The following is a 25,892-nucleotide window of genomic DNA, read 5'->3' as shown; positions in this document are numbered from 1 at the left end:
CCTTATACAGTCTTCTCAATATATTTAACATAAAACCAAAAGTAATTATTTTGTGATAATTCTGTAAAATGCAAACATTACCACGATGTTGAGGCACAGGTCTTTGACTAAGGTCCTATTGGCAATAGGTGGAACATTAGAAACAGCCGGGGTAGATGGCAGACATTCAGGAACTAACTTGACTGGTTCATTAGGTATGACATCAACTAAAATCTTAGAAAAGGAAAACAATCTGATTAACAATTTGCTCACATATGTATAAGTTAGAATTAAGAAATGAAGTGATGGCTTATAACCAATTTTTTTTCACATTCTAAGATATTTATTTATTCAGTTAAAATATTTTAAAAGAAATAAGACTAAAATGAAATGCCTGACACCAAAACACAGAAAAACATTCTAAAAACTAATAAAAACTGATTTTAAAAATTAATGTACTAAAACTAATGGTTCCTAAAGTTTGTTTCTAATGTTTCCTAATTAGGGAATACTGTAAATTTTAAGACATTTGGAAATTAACTTAATCATATGACATTTCAATTATTTACAATATAAAAAGTAAACTACAATTCTATCCAGAAGTCTATTTTTTTTTTGGAACTTTATAAATCAGAATTTTTAAAAAATGTTACATACAATATTTATACATGCAGAGTTTTATGTATTCTATTAGCTCAATAAATATTGGTTAAAATTCATGATGCTGAGATCCATAATTATAAAATGCCTTTTGAATCAAATCAAATGTATGAGACATAAATAACAATCTAAAACATTTTATCATTTTCTAAATTTAAAAGTATTTTTTAAAACTGATAACATACACAAAAATGTACAGAACCAGAATATCAAGTTAATACCAAAATTTCAGTTTTCAGTCAGGCCGCATATCACATTGTACTATGTAAAAGCTAAAGACAAACCTGATCACTGTTGAGAACAGAAGATTTGTCGACCATAAAGGCAAACTGGATGCAGTAACTGCCCACTTTGTTTGGAATCACTTTATCCCTTAATTAAAAAGATAAAATATTTCAAAGTTAAATAGGGAGAGAAATTTAGGGTTTATGTGTTTCTTTTTCTAAAATCCATAAAAGGGAACTGAGTAAAAGTCAAACATTAGTTGATACATTTTGATTCTCGAAATGCTTCCTCCTGTTTTTCTTTGTAGAAACATCTGTTCTGGATGGAAAACATTCCTGTCCAGTTTGTAGAAAAATAGAAGACTGCAAAATTGTAGGGTGATTAATTTTGAGAAATTAGAAAATTCTTTCTGTGATTTTAAATTCTGCTAGCATGTGTTTGTGAAATAAAAGAAATCCCTGAATATTCTAACGAATGTTTGTACTTCTTAAAGTCATAGGATTTGTTTGCTCTCTCCTATTTTCTCACCTTTCTTCCAGGGTTTGCATTTTCAGAATTCATTAATTTAGGGAAAAAAAATGCCACACTGGTATACTTCAACTTCAACATCAACTACTGTTCTTTTGTCTAATGTACTAACAACTTTTAACAAACCTTATTTTATAAAAATACAGTTTTTTCAAGGCAAGGAGGAGAGGTTCAGGCTCCTAATCACTAGGATGCCACTTTTTCTACTATTTTATCTTTTAGGTTCCCTTGTCTTTCACTCTACTCTACCTCATTTGATCTCATCAGCTCCCACCAATTCAATTATCATCTTTATACTGATAATTATCAGATCCTAAATATGTAGCCCTAGTCTCCCTGTTCAGCTAGTCATTTATGTCCAAATGCCTGTCAGACCTTCAGAACTAGACAACCTATAGGTTCATCCGACTTAACATCTTTTCTTGCTAACTCTTCTCCCCTCCTTTAAACTTCCTCTTATTGTTAAGAGCACCAACATCCTTCCAATCTAGCATCCAAGCTTCACAACATCAGTGTCATGCCTGACTTTTCACTCTCATGCATCTCTCCTATTCAACCCGTTATCAAATATTACCTTCTTTACAATCTCTCATTTACGTCCTCCTTCTCTCCACTCATACAGCAACAATCTTAATTCAAGCTCCCATCACCTCTCAACCTGGACTAATGCAACAACAGCCTTCTAACTGGCATCCCTGCCTCAAGTTGTTCTGCCTGCCCCACCCCTCCCTGGTCCATCCCACACTCACCTGTTAAAAAGTTGTTTTTCTAAATCATAGTGTTGTTCAAGTCTCACACACACTACTTGCAGTGCCTCCAAGATCAGATATCGACTCCTACATCATTTAAATTATCTCTTCATAACCTGGCCCCTCCGTTCCATTCCAGTTTCCTTCTTGTTCCCCCCTATCCACAGCACTCTTCAATCCATTTACACCGGCCTCCCTGAAGGTACTTGACCACAATCTTTCATCTCCTGCCTCTGTGCTTTTGTACTGTCTCCCAATCACAGAATGTTTAAGGAGCTACCTATATGCCCATCCATCTCCATTTCTTAAAAGTTTCTCTGGCTTCCTTTAAGACTCTGCTCAAATCCCACTTTCCATAGATCCTCCCAATTTGCTCTTTCAGATTTTCTTCACCTACTCTCTTTACATCTTCTATGTACTTAGATATTTAAATATTGTCTTCGCCATTCAAATGTATGTTCTTTGACAGCATGTACTGTTTTTGGATTTCTTTTTAATGCCAGTGTTCGCTAAGCACAATGCCTGGCACATGAAAAGTGTTTAATAAACACTTACTAAGATAGTAGATTCAGAACAATTTTTTGTATCCTCTATGATAATATAGAAGTTATTCTTTTTTCTCTCTATATAAGATAATTATGAACACTAATTAAGTACAGAAAACAGTAGCTCACATATTTGATGATTTTTTTCACCCTTTCTTCCATGTAAAGAACTAAAAATGAAATGATATGGAAACCAGTAATTCCAAAACTTGCTATCATGGAATATTTTCCCAGAGTGGGAAAAATATTTTCAAGATAACCAATTTATAACAAGTATTCATTAACAAATTACAAAAATAATTGAGAAATACCTGAAATAAAAGAAGCCCTCTTCCTTGTCATTATCCTTTATTTTACTACAATTAAATGTTTCTACCTGAAGAGAAAAACAAAAATTTCACATACTATGGCTAGTATATAAGGCAGCCCATATTAAAAATTTAAATGAAGACAATTTAAATTATGCCACTAGGGATACTCTATATGTAAAACATTATTCTGAACAATATCACTTAGCAAAAATATATTTTTTAAAGCCAATGGAACACTGCTTATATTAAGTAGAGTAACCTTATACAGACAAATATACAATTTTAATTTCTATGTGGCTGGACTGACAGGACTCATAAAGAATAAAAATTTATATAAACTTAATGTTTTCCATTTTAATACATAGGTGTAATGACGGAAGAATTTATACAGGGTAAATATATTTCTTCTCTAACTCAAAAAGTCGAAATATGGGACCTTTCTGAAATAGCTACATACTGAAGGTTGCTTATGATCAATACAAAATATAAATTAAGAGAGGAAAAAGAAATACAGATAACTGTTGAGATGGACATTAGGATTGGACCAAATTTGCTCTATTACATGTGATAAACTCATTAAAGGATATGAATCACTGTGAAATAATAAAACTTGTGTTCTTGAACTATTCTCCCCAGAATACTGATTCATATGCAATTGCCAGTTAGCCCTCTGAGGAAAATCCATACACTTCTGTTCACATTCCTTTTCTCATTTTTTTATCCCTTCCTACAAAATTACTTGAAGATGCTGATGAGATTTTAAAGAAGATGCCCTTCTAAAGGATGGCATTAACCAAATATATAAATGGATAATGTTATGTTAAAAATTGAGAAAATCCTCAACTATTCCAGCCAATATCTTCATTTTAGAAATATCAAGGTAGTGGAGTTAGGTTAATATTTCTAAATGCCCTCTTTATATGTAACAAATACTTTTCTAGTGACTTACATTGGCTGTTTGTCGATTTCCACTGCCTGAGAGTTTCCACATTTTCATAGAAATCCGTGTGGGATTAATATTCTTAATGATACTCTCATCTTCAGAAATAACACTAACCATGAAATCTGTCAGAGCAAACAAAAATATTTTATTTTCCTTGGTCTAATTATGCAACTAAGGCTTTTTCTACAGTTCATCATAATTCTGAGAGTAGAGATATATGATTGGCAAGTTATAAACTCAGTAAGCATCTGTTTTTAAATTATACTGAGACATATAGGTACACAATATACTGATTATACTGAGCTACAGGTACTCAATATACATATTATACTGAGACATATATACTTTTAAAATTATACTGAGACATATATATACTAATCAAACGACATATGTATAGTACTTCGCAAGCAACAAAACACTATATAAATGTAAGATATTATCAGCTACTGCAGTTGATTATCATTACAATACCATCTATATGATATACACTGTTCTCCTGGTGTAACAAACAGCTGAGAATAAGGTATAAACCTTTCTATTCCCATTCAATATTCTCCAGAGATTTACAATATTGAATTTTTCTAAAATGTTATTTTTCTCCTTATCATCCTCTTTATTTTGTGGTTGAGAATTACCTAGGTCTAAAAGGAATGAACTGAGGTACCCCACAATGGTTTAATTTTCCATACACTCCTCTAACTCATTTAATTTTTCCTTCAAGATGCTATGGAACTTGATGCCTGTATGATCAGTATTTATATTGCTTTATGGTCTATGGTCCGCTTGCATAAAATGTAGATTCTTTGATTATCTCTTTTATTTTTGCTTTGTCTAAGATGATAATTGCTACCTCTGACCTTTCCACTTCAGCTGAAGCATAATAGATTCTGCTCAAGCCCCTTATTTTAACTCTGTATAGGTTTTTCTATTTCAAGCGTGTCTTTTGTAAATGTATTGTTGGATTCCAGTTTCTAATGCATTCTGTTACCCTCTTTTATTTTATGGATCAGTTCACCCAATTCCACATTCAGTTATGACTATGAACTGTATTTCTCTCCATCTTATTCTCTATTTCTCTTTTTATCGTCTGTCCCCAACTTCAAAGTCCATTTGGCTTCTAACCACTGTCTCCCTTAATCTATCTTCCCTCTAATTGCTCCTACCCCCTCCCCTGCAATTTCCCTAATAGGCAAGATGATTATCTGTACCCAACTGTGTGTGTGTGTGTGTGTGTGTGTGTGTGTGTGTGTGTGTGTGTGTAATACACAATATAACCTTCCTGAACCAATGACTGGATCCCCCTTCCCCATTTTCCCCTGTGCTCTAAAAACTCTTCCTTGCATGCCTCTTTTATGTTACATAAATTTCTTTTATGTTAGACTATTTTATGGAGAACTCAGAGCAAGCATTCACATAATGGTCAAAAAAAGCAATACAAGGATGCTCTCAAGGTCTCTCTGAAGAATTTGCAATGATTACATGATATGGGAGACATTGGCACAAGACTGCCCAGGATGGCGTGCCCTCATCAAAGAGGGTGCTGTGCTCTATGAGCAAAGCAGAATTGCAGTGGCTCAAAAGAAATGTGAGATGCACAAATTTAGAGAATCCACCCCAAATGTCCATATGAAATATTTGGGCCCAACCTGTAGTAGGGTATTCCAAGCTCGTATTGGTCTGATCAGCCAGTCAGACAAACTGTAGCTTGACTATAACATAGTAATGTCATTTTGGTTCTCTTTGAAAAAGAAGGCCAACCATATGTAATTTTCACCACTATTCCTTTCCTTTCCCCCTTCTCCCAGCCCATCCTTTTCTGACCCTTCTATTCTTCTTCTGTCATTATCCCAACAAAGCAGACTCACACCCTCACCCTTTAAGCTAAGTAGACTACCTCTCACTGGCCCAGTGATAATGTTCTTAGGGATTACATGTATCATCTTCCCATATGGAAATGTAAACAATTCAACCTTGTTAAATTATGAGTTCACACTCAAGTTTACCTTTTTATGTTTGAGTCTTGTATTTGGATGCAAATTTTCTACTCAGCTCTAGTCTCTTCATGAGGGATATTTGAAAGACCCATATTTCATTAAATATCCATTTTCCCCCAGTACTATTATACTTAAGTTTTGGTGGGTAAGTTAATCTTGGCTATAAGCCTAGCTCCTTTGCCTTCTGGAAAATCATATTTCAAGCCCTCCATTCCTCTTTTGTAGTAGCTGCTAAATCTTGCATGATCATGACCATGGATCCACAGCATCTGAATTGCTTCTGCTTGCTTGCAATATTTTCTCCTTGATCTAAGAACTCCAGATTTTAGCTATAATAATTCTGTGTGTTTTTATCCAGGTATTTCATTCAGGAGGTAAGTGGTGGATTCTTTCAATTTCTACTTTGCCCTCTGGCTCTAAGATATCTGATATCTAGACAGTTTTCCTTTACACCTTCTTGAACTATGATGGCTAGGTTTTGTTGTGTGTGTGTATATATGTGTGTGTATATATATATATATGTGTGTGTGTGTGTATATATATATATGTTTATATACACACACACAACATATATATAGATAGATAGATCGATCTCATAGTCATGACTAAAGTCTTTAGGTAGTCTAATAGTTCTTCAATTATCTCTCCTCAATCTATTTCCCAAGTTCAGGCATTTTTCCTACAAAATATTTCATATTATCTTCTACTTTCTTAATTTTTTGACCTTATTTTATTGTTTCTTAATGTCTCATGAAGTCATTAGCTTCTATTTAACCAATTCTTACTTTAAAGAGTATTTAAAAAAAAAAAGAGTATTTTCTTCAGTGAGGTTTTGTACCTCTAGTACCATTTGGCCAATTCTGACTTTTAAGGAGTTATTTTCTTCAATTTTCTTGTGCTTCTTTTGCCATACTATTAATTCTATTTTCATAATTTCTTTTTTTTTTTTTTCTTAAGGCAATTGGGGTTAAGTGACTTGCCCAGGGTCACACAGCTTGGTCTGAGGCCGGATTTGAACTCAGGTATTCCTGACTTCAGGGCTGGTTCTCTATCCACTGTGCCACCTAGCTGCCCCTATTTTCATAATTTTTTGCATGTCTCAATTGTTTTTCCCAATTTTTCCTCTACCACTCCTTTGATTTTTAAAAAATCATTCTTTTGCTCTTTTTTTTTTTTTTTTTTTTAAATCTCTTTAATTTCTTTAGCTCTTCTGGGAATTCTTGCTGGGCTCCTGTCCAATCTTCATTTTTTTTCCTCTGAAGCTTTTGCAGGTCATTGTCTTCTGAGTTTTGTGTCTTGGGCTTCCCTTCCACCACAGCAACTTTTTATGGTCAGGTTCTTTTTTTTGTTGTTGTTTGTTAATTTTTACAGCCTACTTCTTGACTTTGCACTTTCTGTTAGAGTTGGTCTCTGTTCAACTCTGGGGAGTATGACTGGCCTGAGCTTCTATACACTATGTATGCCCTTCTGTTTTCACAGTTCATTTTGAGAATCTGTAGGTTTTTTTGGTGCTTCCAAAGTGGTCTCTGGGGAGACATCAAGTCACAGACTTCCTGGTCAGTGTTCTGCTTTATTATGACTGTGACTGCTCTTCTCGGCCCTGGAACTGGGACCTAGAAATTGGCAATAGGCAACAGAGCTGCCAAATGGCACCCTGGGATCTCTTTCTGTGGGTGCTGGTGCTGCCACAGCTGCTCCCCACCACTGCTGTTGCCACCACACAGTGTGGCTTCCACTGCACTGTGTTCTCAGCTACCACCACCCTATTATCTGCAGACTTTTCTTTCTGTCTTCCTAAGCTGGAAAAATGACAAACTTTTTTTTGGTTCTTCTGTTCAGAATTCTGTTCAGTGTTTTCTGTGGTCATTTTTTTTAGAAGCTTTGGGGTAGATCTAGCAGTTGTGACCTTTCACTCACCCAATAAAACCCTGTTCCTACACTTAACCTTTCTAGGAATTAGTTGCAGAATGGTAGTGAGAGAGAGAGAGAGAGAGAGAGAGAGAGAGAGAGAGAGAGAGAGTCTGTTTGTCTGTCACAGAGAGAGAGAAGATGAGAAATGGGAGTGGGGGAGGAGAGAGGAATAGAGAGACAGACAGGCATCTATTAGGTCTCTTTTAGCTCACTTTGATGCAACGCAATAAAAGTGGCACAAGAACTAAAGACCCGAGTTTAAATGCAGGTTCAGACACTTATTAGTTGTGTGACTCTAAATAAGCCACTGAACTTCTTTCTGCCTCAATTTCCTCAACTACAAAATGGGGATAGTAACAGCACCTACTTCACAAAGTTATTCTGAAAATACGAGATAATATTTATCAAGCACTTAAGGACAGTGCCTGGCACATGCAAAGTATTTGATAAATATATGTTACGTTTCCGTCCTGCCTGTTACAGGCAAGTGCTAAGCATTAAAAGCAGATGCTGAGTATTATGGATTCAAAGGCAAAACAGAGAGGCCTTGCCCTGATGAAGGAGGTAATGTACAAATAACTACACAGAAAATACACACACACACACACACACACACACACACACACACACACACATATGCACACATATATATATGCTAAAGTGAGACCAATTTCAGATAAAAGGTACAAGATACAGGAGGACTGGGAAGGTTTCACTGAGATCTGATGGAAGTGATGGAAGGCAAGAGGCAGAGATGAGGAGGGAGAGAATTATAGGTGTGAAGGTAAGTTAGTGAAAATGCCTAGAGTTAAGAGATAGTATGTTAAGTATTTTTTCAACAGATCATTACAACAACCCTACACCACCTAGTTACCTAGGTGATGAAAACAAAAGGTCATTTAGATAATACAATGAAGCACTGGAGGACTTCCTAGCAGATGTACCATTTAGATACCTTCCCTTATCTTAAAAAAAAAAATTATGTCCCTTTCCCAACATGAATATAAACTCCCTGAACTTTCAAAACTAAGTTATTTATTTATTTCTCCCTATAAAGATTCTCATAAAAATTTCTGTTGATCTGTGGTTTCAAATCATACCCATCAAATTGTTGATAAAGCTGATAAAAAAGGAAATAATCCATGTTGGAGATGTCGTGGGAAGACAACAGACTAGTATACTAGAAAAGTTGCTCAATTGTTCATACTCTTTGCCTCAACAATCTCATTATTGGTCACATACCCTAAGGAAAGGCAATGACAGGAAGAAATCCTACATATATCAAAATCTTCAAAGCAATGCTCTATTATAATAAAAAAATAGAAAACAAAATGGGTACCCATCAATTTAGGGAATGGCTGAATTAACTGTAGTATATTAATACATTATAAAAAATAATATGATCTAGAGAAACATGCATGAAGAAAGTCTGAATCAAGAGCAAAAGAAACAAAAACATTAATATAAATAAAAACATAAAAAAATAGTTTAACTGTGATAAACAATATTTGGCCTGGAGAACTGGTGAGAGTCACAAGCTGCTTGGGTGACAACTCCTTAACCCAGTGTAATACAGTAGTTGGAAGTGCCTGGGCTTACAGTTAGAAAGATCTCATCTCAACTGAATCTTCACTGCTACACATCAATCCTTCTGTTGTTGTTCAGTCGTTTTTCAGTAACGTCTGACTCTTTGTGATCTCATTTGTGGTTTTCTTAGCAGATACTGGAGTTGTGTGCCATTCACTTCTCCAGCTCATTTTACAGATGAGGAAACTGAGGCAAACAGGGTTAAGTGACTTGCCCAGGGTCACACAGCTAGTAAGTATCTGAGGCCAGATTTGAACTCAGGATGATGAGTATTCTACTACATGGAATAATACATTATTCCCTCTCATTTCTACCACTTAAAATCCCTAGCTTTCTTCAACTTCAAGACTTAGCTCACATATCAATTTCTATGGGAAAGCATACCCTTACTCTTATTTAGTGTTTACTCCCTCCTCTCTGATTTTAGCATATACACACTTCACCTGTTTCCATATTATATTCTTTCAATACAATATAAAGTCCTTGAAAATAGTATTTTTCATTTTCATCCATTTGCCTAGTGCCTAGGAAAGTGCCATGCACATGACAAGGACTTAATAATTGCCCACTGGATTGGATTAGTACTGGCAATAGGAAGCAAAAGGTATGCTAACTCATCCTCTTGACCCAATGAAAGATGCTAGTAGGAAGGGTGGAGGAAAAGAAGGGAGGTGAGGGAAACATAAGCTAAGCTATGAGAGAAGAAATAACTACACCTTGGACTGTGACCATGACGCAGACTTCTCTGGAAAGAGCTTTCCATGAAATATGATAGAAACAGTAAGAAAATAAGGGTTTGTCAAACATATTTCAAAAATTAAATAAGAACTGTCACTAAAAATTTCTAAAATACTAAAGGCTATAATGGAAGTTTTTGGTTCTCCTATGAGACTTACAATTTTGTCATTTATTTATGGCTATGAAAAGTAATCAGAAAACACATGTGTATCTATGTATGGACATTTTTCCTTGGTATCATAATATATAAACTAATTAAATCTCTGAGATTAAAAAAAAATAAAAACTGCAAAGTCACATTTCAACTTTGTTTTAAAGCAATGTCCTTTAAAAATTGTTATAGTGGATACCCATATGAAAAAACGGTATTAACTCTAATTTATTATTTTGAATGTAAATAAAAAAGATGCATCATAGTTGATAGGTCTTGAAGTCACAAACACCTGCATTCAATTCCTGTCTATAACATGTTGGCTGTGTGACCCTGAGTAAATTCCTCAGTACTCACAGGCAACTAACTAGGACTTTAAGAGGCAAAGAAGATAGTCCAAACAACAGGATTTCTTTTAAGTGTACATGAATATTTTTAAAAAATTTTAATGTAAACATAATATGACCCTCAAGTGCTTTTTAAAAGCAAAGGGGACAGGCTATATTCTTTTCTCCCCCTTATCAAGCAAATTCCACTAAATAAGAACAAAATCAATAACATTTATTGTAAAAAAGAGAATGATTGGGAATATATGGTTTTACAAAGTAAATAAATTTGACAGGAAATCTGTGATATTCCAAATCCAATATGCCTAAACATTACTTTCTTCTTTTGATTTCTATGTAAAATGATGCTGTGATATTTATAACAGTGTATCCCAAATGATAGAAAGACAAGTTACACTACTATACTTCTAGATAATTTACATTCTCTTTGACATTTTAGTCATCAACAAAGTCTTCACCCTTAAAAGTTCATCTAACGAAAAAAGTGAAGGAATCCACAAATGATGTATGGTGCCCAAAACGTATTTTACTTACAGGAATAAAACACTATTCAACAAGCAAATATTAGCATCTAGCATGCACCAAACACTGTTCTAGGACCAGAGAGATACAAAGACAAAAGGGAAAACAGTTCCTGTCCTCAAGGAAATGACAGTCAAGTCAAAGGAGACCATATGTCCGTAAGTTATTAGCAGCTGGGGAATCAGCAAAGGCATCAGGCAGAAGATTACACCTGACCTATCCTTGAAACAATTTAGAAGAGAATGCATTCCTGGCATCGGGTGGACAGCCAGTGTAAAGGCAGAAAGCAAAAGCATCAGGCAAGAGATTTACACCCGACCTACCCTTGAAACAATTTAGGAGGGACTGAATTCCTGGCATTGGGGAGACAGCCAGTATAAAGGCAGAAAGAGTTACCATGTATGAGGAACAGCAAAGGTAGCCAACTTGCTGGCCTAAGGAACTTTTCACTGTTCCACTCAAACTATTTTGACAATGCCATTTGAAATGTACCACTTGTTACCATGATGCATTATTTCTTTTTGCCTATTTAAAAACAAAATAAACAAAACAAGGTTTTTAAACAGGTACATATTGAAAAGCCAGAGACAATTTAAAAGGAATTAAAAATGGAAATAGAACTAATAAATGATAGTAATTATTCACATTTATATAATGCTGAGCTTTGCAAAGGGAAATTTGTACAACAACCCTGATGGGTAGGCAGTAATATTATCCCTTATTTACAGTTGAGGAAACTTGAAGCTCAGGAACAATAAAAGATTTGCCCATTAACACAGCCAGTAAATTCAGAGGCAAGACTAAAACACAAGTCTACTGACTTTAACTCTATTTCCACTAAAGTGCCTAATTTATTATTAATAAATCTTTCTATGAGTTGGTTCTGTCATAGAAACAGTTCTATGCACTGTTCTTTCAGTTGCTCTTAATAGCATTAGATATTTACTGAATACAATTTTGCTGAAACTAGAAGAAAATTCTCTCTACAGATAATGGTTTAACAAATATCGACGATTTAAACCACAAAGCATATTGAATTTGAGAATGCTTTGAGAGCATCAGATAAAATTTAAACTGTTAACAGTACTTCACAAATATATCATCTAATATTTAAAAAAATTAAACTCTTAAAAGAGATCATGTATATGATGTAATAAAACTTTTACAAATGAAGAAAAAAAGGTTAAGTGGTCCAAATTCAACAGCAAAGGCTATTTACACATTCTAATTAGAACCCGAGTATCTACTTATCCAGGGTTTTATCAATACTTCCCACGAGTTTTCAGTGATTTCTCATGTATGAAATGGCATAATTTCTGCACTTATTATGGACATGGCAGCCAAATAAAACACAAAAAGATCCTCCCTCTTGGCTTCTATATACCACTTTTTTTTCCCCAGTCTCTTCTACTACTTCTTTCTACAGGTGCTCCTGAAATATGGGTGACTTCCAAGATTCTACCTCTGTTTCAGGCCCCTGGACCTAGATGGCTCAGAAAGAGAAAGTGAGGCTGCTGACTTTGCACAGCCTTCCCTCACTCAAATCCAATTCACTTGCAAGTTATGGCATCACCTTTCTGATGCCATTTTCCTCTTCGAGAACAAAGTAAAAACCATACAACCACAATCTCTGTTCCATTACTGGGTAGAGTAGAAAGTGAACTAGACTTAGTAATAAAGGACCTGAGTTCAAAACACAGTTACATCTAGTTATGTCTATAACTTGCACAAAGTATTTAACCTCTCTGAGCCTCATTTTCCACATCTCTAAAACGAAGATGTTTTCTAAGGTCTTTTGTGGCTGTTAATTCTAGATGCTAAGATGTCTTTCATCTTCTCATCTATTTCTACACTCCTTCTAATAAGTTAACTTTAATAATACCCTTTATAAGAATAACTGCTAAATCTGTATCTCTACACTCAAATAACCAACAGTTCTCTCTCTCTACCAGGATGTTCCTTTCACACCTCATACTTGGGTTCAAAACCGAGCTCTCTCTCACCCCTTATCTCTTAACTGTTGCTAAGACCAGTCAATTTCATCTTTGCAATACCTCTCTAATGTGCCCTATTTCTCCTGACACTGCCACCACCCGGGTTGGCACCCTTATCTCCTCATGCTTGGACTCCTCTAACAGCCTCCTAATTGGTTTCCCTGCCTCAAGTCTTTCCCCAATCCAGTCCATTCTCCACTTGGCTGTCAAAGTAATCTTCCTAAACCACAAGTCTGAACATGTGACCTCCCTACTAAATAAACTCCAGTGTCTCCCTTTGGGGAAAAAAAAAAGATAAAAAAACTGGTGTTTAAAGTCCTTTATAACACAGCCCCTCCCTACTTTTCCAGTCTTCATACAACTTGAATGCCCCCCCATTCTTCAATCCGGTGACAATGGCCTCCCAAATCCTAGAACAAGACAATCTCTCTCTTGGCTCTGGGCATTTTCACTGGCTGTCCCCCATGCCTAGAATGTTTCTCTCTCCTCATCTCCACGTCCTACCATCCTTCAAATCCCAGATAAAAACCCCACTATCTACAGAAGCCTTGCCCAATCTCAATTCTATTGTCTTCCGTCTAATGATTATTTCCTATTTATCTTGTATAAAGGAGAGAAAAGAAGGGACTAAAGATTTATTAAGTGTCTATGTGCCAGGCTTTGTGCTAAGCACATAACGAGTATCTCATTTCATTTTCACAACCACCTGGGTTATAGGTGCTATTATGGTATCTATTTTGGAGTTGATGAAGCAGAGGCAGACAGAAGTAGTGACTTGTTCTGGATTCATAGCTAGTGTCTAAGACTAAATTTAAACTCATATTTTCCTGACTGCACATACAGTTTTCTACCCACTGAGCCACCTAGCTGCCTTGTTTGTATGTAGTTGTTAAAATGTTTTCTCTAAATGTTTTTCCCTCTTTCAAGGGCTTTTCTTTGCATTCTCATCCCTCAACAGAGTGCCTGACATGTAGCAGGCTCTTAAATGATTTTGCCTGACTAATGGAATCAGGGTGCAATTAGACATATATTCTTTGTTCATAGTCAATCAAGGAATTTGTTTTACCTAACTATTCAAATTTTATACAAGGATTTGGTTTTTCTCCTCATCTCCACCCTTGATTTGGGAGAATAAGGAGAGAAAATAGATTTTTGTTCACTGAGAAAGAAAATTATATAATTTTTAAAAGAAAATTTTGAATCTCATTATACTGCTGCAATGTAGTTGTCTGTTGGTGGTAGACTGGGGTATATTGTTGGTGATTTCCCTGTTGTAATCTGCTTCCTGCCCATACACTTCTTTGTTTGCCAAGCCCACTTGGATTGCACAGAACTCGTTTCCAGGCTATTAAGTTCCAAGTACACAAAATTTTTTGACACTGAACTAACCTATGGACTTACTGCACTAAAAGGCCTCTGTTCCCAGAATCGATGAACTCCTACAGACTTTCCTGTGACAATTTATTTGAATGCTGACAAAATACTAACTGCATATTTTGATTTCAATATCTATTTCACTGAATCTAAGAACAAATTTTCATAGATTAAAGGAACCTTAAAAGTCACCTAGTCTAACACCCCAATTTTACTATTCATTTATCCCATCCTCTCAGACAAGGAAACTGAAGCCCAGAAGAGTCAAGTGACCTGCTGAAGGGTCAAAACAGTAATAAATGGCACAGCCAGGTCAACCAATTCCAATGTTGTTTCCACTTTGCTCTACAGACTCCTGCTGTGGTTGGTTCATTAATTTATAGAATGGCAGAAAAAACTAATTCAGGAAAACTTCTGTAGGAAGTGTTCTACCCTTTAAGAGTCACATTTTATTTACAGAGATTTTCAAATATTTAGTATTTCATTCATTTTCAGTCACACCTTAAACAAAATTACTAGAATCCTTCATTCCAATCTAGAAGAGCTAAGTATAAAGGAAAAAAAAATTTTTCCATTAGCTTTTGTTATAAAATTGTAGACATTTTGGTATAAGAAAAAACAATCCACTAAGTCAAAAATTTTGGAGAACACAAGTAAAAATTTAAAATAATCCCTTGATAGAGTGGACAAAGTACAGTTCCACATTCCCCAAACATACTGTTAACTGCCTTTCACCAATCATAGGAAATGAAAATCAAGCAACTAAGTAAAATGCTACTATTTACACAGATCTTTTAAATTTTTCAATTGATTTTGAAATAAAAGTTAAATAAGTCACTAAAGCATTTTATAACAGTAAAAAATAATTTTAAAATATAGAGACTTACTCACCAGTAAAAATATCCCCTGCTGAAAAAGAAACATCTTTATCGTATTTAACATTCAAACGCACTGGCTTTTCAGGGTCTGGAAGAACCATTAGCCTAATTATAGGTCCTTCTAGGGAATTCTTGTTGTAGGTTGCTTTAATCTGTATAGTATGTTCTCCCCTTTAAAAAAAATTGAGTTACAATAGTTATCATACAAAAATTATGAAATTATCTAAACACATTCCATTTAGGGAACCCATTTATTTGCATTTCCAATGTTTTAGGCTGCTTCATATTATTAAATGGTAATGTTCAAACTAGTTATCCTTTACTGGGAAGACATGGGAAAAGAGAAAAATCTCAACATGTATGTTTATATATAGGATTATTCTTCTGAAATATAACAAAATGGAAGAGATAGAGTTTAAAGGATATAAATTACCTCCCTTAACATACAGTTTGTACCAAAGGACTACGCTCTTCATCCTCCAAGCAGTTATGTTCTAATACCAAATACAAGGATCAAAGTGCACAACGAAGAGATTATTTATTCAGCAACTCCTAAGGAAAATGAAGCTATATAGTTGCACTACTTCTTAAAACAATTTGATACTTACCTAGGGGCAGAAACAGTAAAAACTCCCAAATCAGCCCTGCCACTGTCATCAGTTTTATGCTGCTGATTTGAAGGGCTGAGCTGTAAAGAAAATAACTGACAGTTAACAAAACAAACAAACAAACAAAAAAACTCGCAATTACTCTAGAAACAACTTTCTTTTTCTATTTTTGCCAACAATTTTATTACAATTGAATCACAAATTATTTTCTGATTAATGTCCACCAAATCAACATTGCTTTAATCCTATATATGTAGCTGACACAATTAATTCCTACAGTCTTCAGTATTTTCCTGTATTTTCAGTATTATTACTCCTGATATGGCTTTACATAACTCCATGCCTAATCATGACCCTAAGAGTAACCCAGTTTAGTTCTACAGTGTCTACTCAAGAATCTGTAGCCCCTGTTACCTCCTCTCTCTTCCCCTGACAAACCCCAGTGCTGGATGACTCCCACCATCCACCTCCTCCTTTCTGACTTGCATACAGTTAAATAGAACAGGAAGAACTCACAAAGCCATGTTAATTGAGTCCATTACAAATTTATATTATCTACTTGACCCTCACTGTAGCAAAGAAATCCTCTGAAATATATTGTTTTAATTTTTTTTTCCATTTCGTTTTACAGGAACTATTTCAAAACTCTTCTCAAGGGTCTCTCACCAATCCCTCTAATCCAAAGGCCTCACTTCAAATTATACTGAGAAAATGGAAACCTTGCCATTTCCTAAAACTTTGATATTATCAACCTCCATTCTTTCTGCCTTTATTTAAGTAAAGACTACTCCAATCTCTGATGAAGAGATGGCCTTTCTCGTAACGAAGGTCAAACTACCTATATGTATTCTTCCACAGTCTCATTCACAATCTTTCTCTAGAAGCACCTTCTCCCTAACCTTACATTGTCTTTCCCTATGTACTGGTTCCTTCTATGCTTCCTACAAATATACTTAGATATCCTCCTTTCCTAAACCTTAAAAGCCCTCCCTAACTGTAAAAAACCATATCAAAGTGTCATCCTCTATCTGTCTTGCCTGTATCAGCAAAATTTTTGGCCTCCAATTCTCTTGTCCCATTCACTTTTCAATCCTTTGCAACTTGGCTTTCAACTTCATGGCTCAAATGAAACTATGCTCTAAAGTCACCAATGATTTCCTAAAATATTTGATGGCCTTATATAAAACTTCATCCTTTTTGATCTTTCAATATCATTTAATGCTACTAACTACCCTGTCATCCTGGACTCTTTGTGGCATCACTCTCTCAGTTATCTACTGTTTTTCAGGCTCCTTTGCTACATCATTGGATCCCAAACTGTGGATATAACTAAGGCTCTGTTCTAGGCCCCATTCTTTTCACTCTTCTATGGTAACTATATTAACCCCATCGATTTAATCATTATACCAATGACTCATCGAGCTATATATTCTGCCTTAGTCTGTCTCCTGAACTCAGGTCCCACAGTACCAATTACTCAGAGATGCTTTCAAACTCCATATACTGGGACCATCTAAAATGCAATGTGTTCAAATCAAAAATCATTTCCTTTTTTTCCAAAATTCATCTTTCTACCCAACTTGTCCATAGTTATCAAGGTCACCAGTATCATTCCAGGCACCCAGATTCTTTACAATCTTCCTGAAAACCTCTAAATCCTCCAATGAAGGACTGTGAACCTCATTCGCCCCACATATCCAAACAATTCCCATAGTATTTTTATCTCCACAATATTTTTTCCATCCATCTCCATATCTGATAACCTCTGGGTTGTACTATGGCAATAGCCTCCCCATTGGTCTTCCCATCTTGAATCTTCTACCACTCTGATCCATTCTCTCCTAGCTAACAAAGTGATTTTCCTAAGGAATAGGTCTAATCATTTCACTTGCCTCCCTCCTCAATGAATACCAGCAGCAATCTATTATCATTAGGATCATTTATAAACTCCTCTGCTGAGTTTTAAAGTATTTCACAACCAGGAGCCAACATTTCTTTCTAGTTTATTACATTATCATTACCTTTTGTACACTCTACTATGATCCAGCAAAAATTTGGCCTTTTTACTGTTTCTCAAGTATAATAATCCATTTCTAATTTCCATGCCTTTCACTTATCCTTTCTCACACAGGCACAGAAATGTTCACCCTTCTCATCTCTTCCTTTCTGAATATAAGGTATACTTCAAAACATAGCTCATTTGATCGTCTACATAAAGTCTTTACTGTTTACCTCTGTAAAATCACTTCCCATTTATATCATATTTGTTCTGTATAGTCTCTTCCCATAGAATATAAAATCCTTTTAAAGGGAAGGACTTTCATTATTTCTTTTTTATCCCAAGCTTCTGGCACCAAGTAGGCTTTTGACAAATGGTTATTGATTCGTTTATTCATCTAGTCTACAAACGCTGCAAAAACTGGAATCTTTTAGACAATATCTTTTGACAAGTAGTTAACAAAACTATCATCTAAACAAATATTTGTAGCACTGGCAATTACAGGGAGGTCATTACCATTCTAGACTGTTCATTCTATACTGGACTGGATCCAATGTAATTATGTACCTTAAATAAAACACCACTTATTCATGTTGGAAAATATTAAGATTAGAATTGCTTTGAAAACCAGAAGCATGATTGTTTATCTGTTAGTATTTTGAAGTGTATAATGTCTAGTGAAGTGGCTAGAAGGTTTTACCAGAGCAAGATAAATTGCCTTTTCATTTGTTTATTCTAATACTCTAGACAGGAAGTGTACCAGGATGGCAGCTGTTGAGTAAAAAGAAGAGGAAATATACAAGAGTAGGTAGAGGTAGAAGGTAGGAATAGGTGGGTAGGTTAAGGTAGAAATGACAAGACTTGATAACAGACTGGATAACCGAGAGAGGAAAGACTATCCAGGAAAGAATGATACCCAGTGTCAAAAGATGCAGAGAGGGGCAGCTAGGTGGTGCAGTGGATAGAGTACAGGCCCTGAAGTCAGGAGGACTTGAGTTCAAATCCAGCCTCAGACAGTGTGACCCTGGGCAAGGCACTTAAACCCACTTGGACTCAGTCAAAAGGCCACACCCACAGACCTAGAAGGCCTTGAGGCCCCAGGTTACCCATCCCTGAGGAATCTTTATAAACAAGATCTCACTGAAGCCTCAAGACAAATCTAAGAGGTATGTGATTTAAGAAGAGAACCATTATCTTTCAGTGATCCTGAAATTTACTCTCTGACGCTAAGCAACAAATTGAAGACCCATATCACTTAACAAATTGTACACTTTAAAAAATATATGTGAGCAAATATGTTGAATTTACTCTGGCATCATATAAGGAGGTTCAGGCCATCAGTTCAACTTAATGAATAATTTTAAAAAAAACCTCATGACTGGGGTTTTCTTTAATGTGAATTCTCAGTATTAGTACTTAGTAAAAAGCACTGAACTAATCCTGTTAAAAGACCATTCTACATACTTCATGAGCATTAAAACTTCCAGGTGGGGTTTTGTGAGGGAGAGGAGACATGAAAACTGTTCTTGCCTCATTTAGACCATATGGTAGGGAAATAAATGTTTACATTACAATACATAAAACTGTTACAAAGAAACAAGATTTGACACAATTCAGAATTATCATCCTAACATACTTAATACTCAAAGATTGATACTTACTTTTAAGATGGCTGCTTTCACAAGACTTATTTTAACTAGTGGTACTGGGGAAGGATTTTCCCACTGATCACAAAGCTGAACTGTAAGGGGGTTTGGTAATTCTTTTCCATTTATCACTGGAATAGGCTGAAATACAGAAAAATATTTTAGGCAATACTAAAAATAATGTACCAGATTTCATGGTATATGGTCATTTTTTTTATTCACCAAAAGAGAGGTTTGATCACTTTAAAGTAATGTTATATTGGTTTGTTCTTACTTCTGGAATTCTACAAGAACCAGATTTCTAAAAGTAGTTCCTGTGAAAGATACCTCTTCCCCAACTCAAGAGTCAGCAAATGGCCTCTTCAATAAAATGGAGAACTGACCAAAGCAAATATCCTCCCAAGTGAACAACTTTTATGTTGATGATTACTTTCTAACTTAGGGAGAAAATAAGAGTAGGGTTAACTAACCAATATTGGCTTATACAGACCTCTATCAATCTCTCTCTCTCTCTCTCTCTCTCTCTCTCTCTCTCTCTCTCACACACACACACCTTTTGAAATCTACAAACCTAATCTTGACAAACAGAACCATCCATAGTTGTACTCAGATGTCTCCATCTTGGTTTTAAGGCAAACCTGGGATGCTCAGTATAGTTAAAAACAAAAAGTTAAACATCATTTCTCTGGGGACTTGGTGATGAATTCTTTATTCTATGGGTGCCACAAAGAAAGAAAAATGCAAAACCCAGTTTGGTCCTATGCAGTAACCTTGAATTTCTTTAGTGACAGAGGCAGAATAGCAGAAAAAGGAGAAGAATTTTAGATTGCAGTTTTTAGACTATACATAAATATGAACCCATCTAATCAGCACTCCAAATGTGAGATTCTCTTTTAATGACCAGTGAATCAACAGACTACTCAAGGAATGGAATCATATCCATCCAACATTCTTACTATAAATAAAACCAGAAACCACAATGAAGTTGTAGCTAAATGGAAGAGTGGCTGACAAGTTTTCCTTGAAGAGGCAAATAAAGGAATTGAACTGTATGTTCATCCAAAAAAGAAGTATCATTCCATGTGATACTGCATGATACTGAATCTTATGAATATAAGATTGCTTGCAAAGAGACTACCATGAAAATGGCAGAGCATGGAGAACTGTCCGTAGGAGAGGGTGAAGAGATGAGGGAATTTTGCTAAGAACTCCAAAAGACTCTCAAAATTCAATAAAAGCATGCTTTGCTATCCAGTAATGGAAACACACAAGTGGCCATAGGGGAAAATGGCAAAAAGGGTTAATAGAAAACATGACTCTGGAATAATAAAGTAAAGAAGTCAATGGACTGTTGACTCATCAGAAGCCTGACATATATGTATTACGAACACTTTTAAAAAATTAGAAGGTCAACAACATAAGAAGCTCCATATTAAACAGAATTAATTTCAGATATGTTTGCTTTTAAGAGAAAGGAAATGACAAGTCAACAAGGTAGCATTCTTTTCCAAAATTAGCTTTGTATAGTCAGATGATCAACTTGTTAGAGGAAAGAGTGAAATCAATGAAACTGGAAGATCATAATACAGATAAGGGATGAAGCTGGGGCAAATTCAACCAAACCTATTTAAACAAAGTGGTGTTGACCCTCCCCCTCAAATGAAAAATGATTAAGAGAACAGGCATTGACACATATTACTACCATTTCCTAAGAAAGTTTAATGAATATGAAGGCTAATCCTCCCAAAGTGACCAAAAGAGCTTAGAAATCATTTCTGCATGCGCGCGCGCACGCACACACACACACACACACACCCCCCACAAGATTCCAAGGAGAATAAGCAGTCCAGAGCAGTGGTGGGTAACCTGCAGCCTCAAGACCACATGTGGCCTTCTAGGTCCTTGGATGCAGCCTTTTGACTGAGTCCAAGTTTTACAGAACAAGTCCTTTTATTAAGGGGATTTGTTCTGTGAAGTTTGGATTCAGTCAAAGGGTCTTGAGGACTTGAGGACCTAGAGGGCCACATGTGGCCTCTCAGACACCAATTCACCACCCTTGGACTCTAGAGTAACATAATTTAAAAGTAAAAAAAAGTTTGGAAGACCTCCCAGAGGGGGGTGGTGGAAGATAATGAGCAGTATAATTTTATCAAACAATGTGAAACAGCAGAAGGAAAGAGAAGTTTAATAAAGCTTGGTGAGAGACTCATTCTAAACACAATTAAGGATGAAACTGGATGGACAACAGGCAAAAAAGAAAAAGAACTTCTAAAGAGCTTTATAGCTATATTTACCATAACTGACAATTGAACTACCACATTGAACTTAACATCCCAACCCTTGATTGCATGAGTTAATAGGAACAGTCTCAAGAAAATAAAGACAGGGAGAACCACTGGCCTAGACCAAGTATACACAGAGAACTATGTGCTGGAAGCAACACAATTTTGATGAAATTGAGAAAGTAATTCTCAAGGTAACTGAAAAGGGGGAGTATACTAAAGGCTTGGAAAAAAAATATTTTATTACTACCAAAATAAATGACCAAGAGAATATTATTATTAATGCATTTGTCCTTTCCCACTTCAAGAAAATTTTAAAGGTAATAAATCAGCTAAAGAAAATATGAGAACAGAATGATTTTTGCAAATGATAGTCTCAAGAAAACAACTTTAGAATCACAAAATTAATTTAAAAAATAAAAAATTCAAGGTCAACTGAATGTTTGTTGACTATAAAAATTATTTTATCTGGTAGAGGAAAATACTGTCTTAAGGGCTCTCTTCCCAAAACTCATTTTTCACATATATTCCAAAATCCTGCTGGAGTCTTTGACATATGTAACAGACATAACTTTGTCCAATAGCTTTCTAATTATGACTACAAAAGCATAAAACAAACATAAAGGCACCAAAAGTTTTTGCCACTGTCAGAAATCCAGTACAGAGCTGAAATTGAAAAGGTCTTCAACTGTTCCTATTGCTAGATAACATTGTTCTAAACTACATCAGGACAAAGAAGACTATAGAGCCTCCTAAATGAGATCCATAATCACTCAAATGAGTCAGGCCTAACTTTCTCAAAGGACAAACAAAGTTGATGAAGAATGCCTATTGTTCAGATTTTAATGTAAAGTTATACCAGAATTAACAGAAGTACAGGGAAGATGGATCACTTGTGGAAAACCACATGTTTTTAATGACCCCAAGTTTATTAGTGATACAAAGGAATATCACATTACTTCCAGTGGTACTAATGGTGATAAAATCATGTGATATCATAGTCTCCAAAGTACCAAAGTTAAGGGTCACTCAAAGAAAAATGGAGAAGACTATATAGTTGGTCTGAGTACTGTTGCAAGACATTAGCAATCAAGATTCATGTAAGAGAAATAAATATAAAATATATACTCAGAGCTGCATTAACAGAAAATCGGGCGAACCACTTATGTGGCAGGAGAAATGGATAACTGGTAGATAAACCATATGTTTCATTGGTCTTCATGAAATGTCAAGAGAACTAAGGACAGCCCCAGACATATCAGGCATATCCCTATAGAGTATTTTCAGCTCATGAAGAGGAGACAGTACAAAAAGGTTGTATCACTGGAAGGTTTACCCACACCAATGAAAACACTGATCCATAAAAGTAACAAATTAAAACACTACTTTTAAATTTTTTTAAATCAATGAAGGTCACACCTTTTCCCCTCCTATCCCCTCACACCCCCCACATTGAGTAGGAAAGAAAAATAACACCCGTTATAAACACAAATTGTCAAGTGAAACAAATTCTCACATTGGCCATGCTGGAAAACAATGTTTCAATCTTCACTGAGTCCATTAACTCTCAACCAGGAGGTGGAAAGCATGCATTATTCCATTCCTCTTCAACTGTGGTAGTTCACTACATTGATTAAAGTTCAAAGTCTTTCAAAGCTGTTATCAGATGAATTGTGCTAGTTTTGCTCCTTACTCCACTTGAGTTCATGTAAGTCTTCCAAGGTTTCTCTTATAACCACTCCTTTAATTTGAGGGTGGGGGCGGGGGCCCAATGGTGCTAAATTCAAACAAAAACCTGGATCCCTTTTCGCCACATATTGATTTAGAAAAACACAAATTAACATTATCTACGTTGTATCATATGTTTACTCTCTTAAATATTTCCCAATTACATTTCAATCTAGTTCAGGCAGAACTCCACAGTCCTGTAGGCCCTTACATCCTGACAACACAGAATTTGACCTCTGTCTCACAGAACAAAGTATTCCAACACATTCATATACCATAACTGTTTCAGCCATTCACCAACTGATGAACATTCCCTGGGTTTCCAATTCATTGCCAATGCAAAATAAGCTATAATAAATATTATTGCACACATGGGACATTTTCATCTTTTTCTAATCTCTATGGGGTATAGACTCAATAGTGATACTGATAGGTCAAAGGTATACACAATTTAATAGCTTTGGGGCATAGTCCCAAAAAGCTTTCCAGTATGACTGGATCAGCTCATAGCTCTACCAAGGCATCAATGTACCTGTTTTCCCACAACTCCTCCAGCATAAGTCACTTTGCTTTTTGGTCTAGTTTGCTAATCTGATTGGAATAAGATAAAACTACCAGAGTAAACAGCTCTTTCTTGTTGTTGTCATTCAGTTGTTTCAGTGGTAATAAAAAACAAACAAACAAACAAATGAAAAACCTCCAAATGAAAGCAAAAGAACAGACATGCAGAGAGACAGCCACTGCTGCCACCTAATTGGGGCTTGTTTTGAGACAGGGAGAGGAGATCTTTGCCCTACTCTGCCCATCAGCTATATTTCTGGCCCCACATGTCTATTTTCCATCCATCTGCACTCAGTCTCATGTGTCTCTCCCCCACCACCCATGCTCTTCCTCTTACTTCCTGCCCACATGGCCAGCCTAGCTCCCACATGTTCCTGTCCTCCTGCTTTTGCATCTCTGTTCCTGACCCCCACGTCCTTAAAACATGTGCTACCCTCCCCCCAGTTCTGTGGTCCCCTTCCCTACCTCCACAGGCAAATTCACATTAGGTAAAAATCGTCTGTGGACTCAATTGGGTGTGGAAATCTGTCTTACCCTACAGGAAAACGGGGGGGAAAGGGACAAGAGAGCAGGGGAATGATAGAGAGGAGGGCAGATTGGGAAAGGGAGTAATCAGAAGCAAACACTTCTGAGGAGGGACAGGGTCAAAAGAAAGAATAGAATAAATGGATGGGTGGGATAGGATTAAGGGAAATAGAGTTAGTTTTTCACAGCATGTCTACTATGGAAGTGTTTTGCATCACTGCACATATATAACCTATATTTAGTTGCTTGCCTTATCAATGAGGGTGGATGGGGAGGGAGGAATGGAAAAAATTTAGAACCCAAAGTTTTAAAAACAAAAAATGTTTTCACATGCAATTAGGAAATAAGAAAAACAGGAAATGGGGTACAGAAATCCATCCTGCCCTACAGGAAAATTGAAAGGGAAGGGGATAAGAGAAGGGGAGGAGAGATAGAAGGGAAGGCGGACTATGTATTTAGAATGCATGCCGTCTTGGGGTGGGGGGAGGGGCGAGATGGGGTGAAAATTTGGAACTCAAAATCTTGTGGAAGTAAATGTTGAAAACAAAAAAATAAATAAAAATTACCATTAAAAGAATCATCTGTCGAATAGTTCACTTATTTAAAGTAAGAACTGTTGGTATTATATCATTTAATTCTCACATCCCTGAGAAGTAGGTGATATTGTCCCCATTTTTTTTAGTGAGGAAACTGAGGCTGTAAGGTTAAGTGACTTGCCCTGCACTAATAAGTGACTAGCCACCTAGCTATAGCAAATATCTAAGACAGGATTTGAATTCACATCTTCCTGACTCCAAGTCCAGCAGCACTCCATCCATTATGCCAACTAAATGCCTAATAATCCAGTTCTGGTTTTACTGTTGGGTTTTTTTAATTAATCATCATAACACTATGGAAGCCAACAAAAATGTGTAACTGGGCCAATGATATTATTGAGTCAGTTTTTGAGAATTTTTTTTACATTTTTCATAATAAAATTTATCCTTTTGATTTCTGATCATATATTGGATTTGCATGGACATTATGATATTGAACTCATTTCTTCAAAATGGATGTGAAATGACAACAGGAAACTCAAGTACAAAACTCAGCAGGAAATAGAAATGT

The 25,892-nt window shown here is 35.8% G+C and overlaps 1 protein-coding gene across 3 annotated transcripts in view; it reads right to left on the bottom strand.

Annotated features, from left to right (window-relative positions):
* Nucleotides 1–25,892, bottom strand: part of LOC114031915 (structural maintenance of chromosomes flexible hinge domain-containing protein 1-like) — a 182,174-nt gene that overhangs the window by 56,869 nt on the left and 99,413 nt on the right. For all 3 annotated transcript variants that reach the window (XM_027847122.1, XM_027847123.1, XM_027847124.1), the window contains exons 30-36: nucleotides 19,705–19,830; nucleotides 16,045–16,124; nucleotides 15,450–15,607; nucleotides 3,947–4,062; nucleotides 2,998–3,062; nucleotides 924–1,011; nucleotides 82–213 (exon numbers count right to left, since the gene is read on the bottom strand). In XM_027847122.1, the coding sequence (XP_027702923.1) occupies nucleotides 82–213; nucleotides 924–1,011; nucleotides 2,998–3,062; nucleotides 3,947–4,062; nucleotides 15,450–15,607; nucleotides 16,045–16,124; nucleotides 19,705–19,830 (765 nt within the window). The remainder of the gene's footprint in view (nucleotides 1–81; nucleotides 214–923; nucleotides 1,012–2,997; nucleotides 3,063–3,946; nucleotides 4,063–15,449; nucleotides 15,608–16,044; nucleotides 16,125–19,704; nucleotides 19,831–25,892) is intronic.

Source organism: Vombatus ursinus, unplaced genomic scaffold (genome assembly GCF_900497805.2).
Source record: "Vombatus ursinus unplaced genomic scaffold, bare-nosed wombat genome assembly UNPS02015255.1, whole genome shotgun sequence".
Classification (NCBI taxonomy): Eukaryota; Metazoa; Chordata; class Mammalia; order Diprotodontia; family Vombatidae; genus Vombatus; species Vombatus ursinus.
The sequence above is the reverse complement of the archived record's forward strand: the minus strand, read 5'-3'. Positions and strand labels throughout refer to the sequence as shown.